At 40.1% G+C, this 6969-nt stretch overlaps 1 protein-coding gene across 1 annotated transcript; it reads left to right on the top strand.

Moving 5' to 3' along the window:
- Positions 1-531: 531 nt before the first annotated feature.
- Positions 532-5485, top strand: LOC118787459 (b(0,+)-type amino acid transporter 1-like). Its single transcript, XM_036543029.1, has 6 exons — positions 532-1236; positions 1844-1977; positions 2480-2609; positions 2946-3070; positions 4503-4590; positions 5255-5485. The coding sequence occupies exons 1-6, from the start codon at positions 535-537 to the stop codon at positions 5483-5485; spliced, it is 1410 nt and encodes a 469-aa protein (XP_036398922.1). The 5' UTR covers positions 532-534.
- The last annotated feature ends 1484 nt before the right edge of the window (positions 5486-6969 follow it).

The following is a 6969-nucleotide window of genomic DNA, read 5'->3' as shown; positions in this document are numbered from 1 at the left end:
GATGTGGTGAAGGGTGACGTACTAGGTCAAGGTTTGTGGCAAAAAAAAAGGTGTTGATATGTAACTGTGCCTCACTTTAGGCCTGCTCCTTGACAAACAAACCGCAGGCCACTGGAACAAAGAACAAATGACATTTATACCTGTTGAATCTGTAGTTGTCAAGTTAACCTTTTCTGATGCTGACTTGTGGCGTTTTTGCCTTGCTTGCATCTCTGCAGTATATAACTTACAAAGAAAAAGCCCCTCCACTTAGCTTCCACACACCTAATGACAATGATCCTGACATTGCCAGTGAGGTAGACCTAATCTCAGAACAAATCTATTGTACATGGTGTCATAAAAGAAGAGTTTGCAGCAAAGCATTTAAAACACCTTGAGAAGTTAATATTAACTTGGCACTTTGCACCAGCTTATACTGCCCTCTTTTATTTACTTTGGAATAGAGCATTCCTTGCTTAAATCAAAGTCGTAGTGGTCGCAACAGTCTCTTCGGGTTTCTTCTAGTCCTTATCAGTATAACTGAGATCCAAAGACATGAATGACGGAAAAACGGAGAAACTCAAACTGAAACAAGAGTTGGGTTTGGCAAGTGCTGTGTCCCTTATTGGTGGCACCATGATTGGGTCTGGGATCTTCATGTCTCCTCAGTCTGTGCTGTCCAACATTGGAAGCCCAGGCGCAAGCCTTGTGATCTGGATGTTGTGTGGTTTGATAGCTATGCTGGGGGCACTTTCCTACGCTGAGCTTGGAACCATCATCAAGGAGTCTGGAGGAGATTTCATCTACATCCTACGCATCTATGGCAAACTGCCAGCCTTCTTTGTGGCATTCACCTTCTTGTTGGTCATGAGGCCAGCCAGCATTGCAGCAATGTCCTTAAGCTTTGCAGAGTACGCTGTTGCTCCCATCTACCAGGACTGCACCCCGCCTCTGCTAGTGGTCAAGTGTATTGCTGCCATATGCATACTAGTGGTGTCAATAGCTAACATTCTGAATGTCCGCCTCACAATGTCCATCCAGGTGGTCTTCATGGTTGCGAAAGTGTTGGGCCTCCTGGTCATAGTTTTTGGAGGAATAGTGGTACTTGCAGATGGCCCCTCTGGAGGCATCAATAATGCTTTTGAAGGCACACGTTTGGGACTGAATCCCATAGGTATGGCCTTTTACCAGGGTCTCTGGTCCTTTGCTGGGTGGTACAATTTGAACTATGTGACTGAGGAGGTCAAAAAACCAGAGGTAAGATCACTTTTGAGGCAGAAAATTTTCTGTCATGTTTAACATTATTATGAAACAAAGGAGATAAGAACCTTAAGCGACCTGTAATATTTCTTACATTCTGGGAGTCTTACAGACTAAATACTACACCACTTATTAAATTTGCAAAACAACTCCTTATTTTACTACAATCAAATAAATATATGCAGTGGATTTTCCAAGAAGTATTTCTTATAGAAGTAATAGCTTTAAGCAATGTATTTTTTCTAAAAGCAAAAGAATTCAGTAACAGTATTAACAAGGATCAATGAGCATGTATAAGCAATGTTTGTTAATTAGTCCATCACCTCTAATTTAAAACTATATAAAAAACTAATCAAACTAATCAGTCTTTAATACATCTTCTAATGAAAATTTGGAGCCATCTTTTTTCTTCTCTTAAGAAAACCTTTGCTTATACAATAATGCTAGGGTAATTTTAGAATGGTGACTATTTTTCACACTAAATAATAAAAATTATGAGTTAGAGTGTGCAGTTTGGGAAATGGGAAGTTTCTTCCATGTTTCTTCATGGTTGGTCTTCTTTTCCTGTGGAATGTGCTTCCATCAATGGTCAGTATTCTCTCAGGTGAATCTGCCCAGAGCAGTGATGATTGCCATCCCCATGGTGACAGTGCTTTATCTGCTGGTCAACGTGAGCTACCTGGCTGCCCTGACACCCCGGGAAATGATGTCATCCACTGCTGTAGCTGTCACCTGGGGGTAAGAACATAACTAGCAAATGACAGAGGGCTGGCCCAATGTATTTTAAAATATATTTATGTGTAACTCTTTACAGTACACTACAATATATGCATAAAATGACATCAGTGGTGTTAATTGATATGTGTTGCTTCAATAAAAAAGAAGACTCAGTTGCAGTGCACTGTGTTATGATAAATTGTCTATTTGCTCTGACAGAGAATCACTTATTCAAGGTGTTATACCTTTCTTACACATGTTATCCATTTGTACAGGTGAATTTTACTGAGCCATTTCAGGAGAACTATCCTGTTAACAAATGCAGCTGCCAAATCTTTCCCATGCTTTCAAATTTGTGACAGCCTGACCACTTGTACGTTCCCCTGACCACCATATTTGTCACCCTGTGCCATGAGGGAAAGCTGGCTTTTTCACTGGGCTGCTGCAACATGCTTTTGCCCTACTGAATTTTTACTTCCTTGTGGCATGAGGGGTTGGCTAACCCCTTTTTCCTTGGTGACAGGAACAAGGTCCTGGGAAGCTGGGGATGGGTAATGTCTGTGGCTGCGGCAATGTCTGCTTTTGGGTCCTTGAACGGGACGTTCTTCAGTGGTGGGCGAGTGTGCTTTGTGGCAGCCAGAGAAGGCCACATGGTGAGACCTTCTTCCTGTTACATGCATATGAAACTGGAAGCCTGGAAGAACAGAATGCTATTTTAAGCCAAGATGTGAATTCTGTCAAATGCACGTGTGCGGAGATGCATTTTAAATGTACTTCCTTCCTGATTCTTTCCATCCCAGAAACCTTTGGGGTAGGGTGCCGTAGGGACATAATCCATTGTGAGGGTAATAGTAGTAGTCGCCATGGCTGGGGTAATGATAGTCATGTATCAACACAGGATGAAAGAAAGGATCTGTGGGCTCAAACCTCAGACCTCTCCCCTCCATGCTGGCCACCTGTCCTGTGGCTGGGTTTTTGTTCTCTTTCAGCCTGATATCCTGTCTATGGCTCATGTTCGGCATCTAACCCCGTCACCAGCTCTCATCTTCACCACAGCCATCTCCCTTATAGTGCTGATCCCTGGAGACTTCCAGAGTATTGTCAACTTCTTCAGGTGCTCACTGCGCCCTGCTCAGCACTCCATATATGACACACATATGTGGCACCAGAAGTCTGACACTGTAGTGTGTTATGGGGTATTGGTGAGGTATGGGAAAGGAGAGGATTTAGCTGGGACATACAGAAGCTCGTTCTTAACCAAGTTGAGCTTCAGGTGATGATCAGACATCCACAATGACATGTCAGCTTGGTAAGATAGTTGATGAGGCCTGAGTATCAGATGGGAGAAAAAAGAGAAACAGCAGTGTGCCATCAGCATAACAGTGATACCAGAAATCATGGAAGGAAATAACATAGCTAAGTGATCTCGTGTATAGTCAGAATAGGTGATGCAACAGGTATAATGGATGTATTGCAAAGATGCAATACACTTTATATGTACTCAAATTTTTCTAGAGAAGTACATAGGTGTGGTTTCATCACCTAAACGGTATATGTCCTTAAACATTTGTATAACTCTTTGCCAGACAGAAACAGGAAAAGTAACTTTTTATTGGCCTTTTGTAAATAATTAGAACTACAGCAATCAGTTGGAGTGCCTATGACCCTTCAGTGACTGTTATCTCTGCTGTCTTGCTGCTATCACTTATTATATTAACTCTGTTGTGTCAGTAAAAGTTAGTGTAATGTGAAATTAGCTAACCAGAGAAGCCACAAGGACGAAACAAATATATTGAGAAAGAAGCCCATTTTTCTCAATGCAAACAGGTCCTCAGATAACCCAATGTGATGTTAAGCCTATTAGGCACAGACTACAGGTGTTGAAATACAGCCTGTAAATAATCCTGTGCTCAGCTCCCACATTTATTCCATACGTGACAAGTCCATGTTCTCACAGCTCAGCCATTTCCCCTGGATTAGAAAGTACAGCTTCTGTATAAAAATATCCATTCCAGTCCAGTACAGTCATGACAAGGAAGAAATGCTGAGAGAGAGAGAGAAAAAAAGAAACAATCAATCTCCAGTGCCCAATTCTGTGTGGGTGGTGGCATGTGGTCAATTTCCATTGCCCCTGATTACTGTTGGTATGGTACCTTTGATTACATTTTGATTGACCTCACACAGTCACTAATTGCTAAACAGTGTTTTGGGCCGTATTGTCACAAACATCTGTATCACATACAGAATGCACTTCTGGCTAGTGATCATAATCATATTTTTCTGCTCTAGAAACAGCTTAGGAGGCAGCAAAAAGAAGTCAGGAGTAGCACAGACAATGTAAACTTTCACGTGGTAAAAACAACCTAATCAGAAAACATTCTTAGCAGGTCGTTCTGCACTGAGCAGATATTAAAGATTAAACACCAGGCAGATGCATTCCTGGTTTGTGTGAATTGCTGCAATTGCTTTATTTCTGTATGGTCAAGAGAGGGGTACTGTGGTAACTGATAAGCTTTTAATGCAATTGACATCATGTTATGTTTCAGTTTTACTGCATGGTTTTTCTATGGAATTACTCTCTCTGGACTTCTCTACCTTAAAATAAAGAAGCCAGAACTTCCCAGGCCTTACAAGGTGAGAGCAAAGTGGGGTGAGTCTGGTAGAATTGTGTATAATGAATGATCAAATTCATGCATTGATTCCTAAACAGCCGTTTCACAGACTTTTTTTCCCCTGGAATGCAATGAATAGATTTTCTTCCTTTTACACACTGCTTATATCTAAAAAAATTGTAAGTACTAAATGATAAGCATTCACATATGTCTATCACACCTAAAGTATAATACCTAAATACAATACAACAATACACAAGAAACATAGCAAAATTCAAATAAAGGGGAATAATTGGAGGCAACTGAAAAAGGTTAAGTTAGAAAGAGGCAACGACTGAGGATTCCCTAATGTTATTCTGGAAGCTGGTGGACACACCTGCCTTTTAGACTGAGCTTTTAAGGGACCTCTTGGAAAATATTACTTCAGAAGTGTTGCCTCACACAATCTAAAACACTAGGGGGCAGCATAAGGAAACACATGTGGTTTTCATGTGTTGCTCTTGTGGACAGAAGTTTGAAGTTAATATACTGCATTTAAATTATTGCCTAGTTCCTCTTAGAGCATGATGCCTTGATAGGTAAATTGAGAAAATTTATGTTTTCAGATTGGAATTAGCTGCTCATGTTACTGACCAAAGATAAACCAGAACCACTGCAGTCCTTAACCTCCAGCACGATCCCTCCAGGTTCCAATTCTCATTCCCATCCTGGTCCTTATGGCCGCCATCTTCCTGGTCTTGGCACCCATCGTTGATGACCCCCAGATCGAGTATCTGTATGTCACCCTTTTCATCCTCAGCGGCATCGTGATCTACATACCCTTCATCCACTTCAAGATGTGCCCTGGGATACTGGACAAAGTCACACTCTTCCTTCAGCTCTTTCTTGAGGTTGCTCCAACCCAAAAGAACTTATGATACCCCCCCCCCCCCCCAACCCCTTTCGGACCCCCAACCCACCTGATTCCTTTCCATTGCTTATAATTGGTGTGAAAGTCCAAATTGAAATTTATATGTAACTCATAAAACATAACAAAATAAAAATAAAACACTTAAAATTTGGTATTAAGGAACAATTCTTGTGTTGTTGGCCATTTGTACATGTGTCTGTGTGTACCCCCTGAAATAATCTTCCTAGAAACACATTTTTTTCAATAGCTGATTGGTTATTTTTAATAATATTCAAACACAACAATACTCTCTGGAGCATGTATTAATATAAAACTGCTGTTTTACAAAACTATGAATGTAATCCAAGCCTATAAAACAATGTTTCATCATCATTTCTCAAAACTCATAAAAGAAATTAATAGTACAGAATGTCTGTTGGGTAGATGACGAGCTCACAAGGCAAATGTTTGATGGAATTTTCCATTTCAAAGCTTGTTTGTTCTGTGAGTAGTTTTACAGTACACTCTGTTACAGACTGTTCTGTGTCATTTCATTACTGTAGTGGCATGACTATACATATATATTCACAGTACTCTTTGGGATTATATCTATCCCTAACGGTGCTTTGTTTCCAAACAAAGTATAAGTAAATATTTATATTTATATGTATACATATTTATAAAATAAGTAAATAAAATATTACAAACTCTGTGTACGCATGTCTCCTCCTATGCTATATCAATATCTGATTGGTAGAGGCATGAATGACCATGAATAGTGTGGTTTTACCATCAGCCACATTTGTAACATCTCAGCCAGCGTCTGAAGTGTTTACATGAAATAGCTCTCTTGGTTATGAAATTGGTATATTCTCGCGGGCATGCCTCAATCCACCCAAACCTTTCCTGTTTTACCTGTTGCAGAGTAAGATGCGGGTTGCATCAGGGTGGACAATGTAACCAAAGTTTTGTTGCCACAGTTGTCATTGTTATTCAGTTATCATTCTGTGACAAATGACGCAATGAAACTGATACATTCAACTCATAACAGTCTGATGAGAGTGAAACACACAAATCTGTTTTAGCCTCAGGGACACCCTGTCAATTTTTCAATTTTGTGATCAATTTAAGAAACTCGTGTTTAAACCAGTACTGTTTCCACCCAGAATTTGAACCAGGTTGAACTCAGGTTGAAGGTCCAACATTCTGAAACACAACTCCACATAGACTAACAATCATGATTAATAAACTGCTGCTCTCTATCAAAGATGAATACAACCCCTGTAAATCAATCTGATATTCAGTAATACTTTGACATCCTCATAACATTGCGAATTTTGTTCACATTGTCCTTAACGACTTGTTTGCTTGGTGCTAACACCTTGAAACAATAAAAAAGGAATAAATAATAAGTTAATAAATGATAATAGTTCAAAAGGACTTGGCTATAAGCAAAGCAATACTGGAGTATACACCCAGGGATTACCCTTGCGTTTCTGTGTGGACCACACG

The sequence above is a fragment of the Megalops cyprinoides genome, chromosome 12, assembly GCF_013368585.1.
Source record: "Megalops cyprinoides isolate fMegCyp1 chromosome 12, fMegCyp1.pri, whole genome shotgun sequence".
NCBI classification, from domain to species: Eukaryota; Metazoa; Chordata; class Actinopteri; order Elopiformes; family Megalopidae; genus Megalops; species Megalops cyprinoides.
This window is presented reverse-complemented; position numbering and strand designations above follow the sequence as displayed.

Coding starts and splice junctions, on each gene's coding strand:
- LOC118787459 (XM_036543029.1), top strand. CDS start 535: ATGAATGACGGAAAAACGGAGAAACTCAAACTGAAACAAGAGTTGGGT. Junction 2,610..2,945: donor CAGCCAGAGAAGGCCACATG/GTGAGACCTTCT, acceptor GTTCTCTTTCAG/CCTGATATCCTGTCTATGGC. Junction 3,071..4,502: donor AGTATTGTCAACTTCTTCAG/GTGCTCACTGCG, acceptor GTTATGTTTCAG/TTTTACTGCATGGTTTTTCT.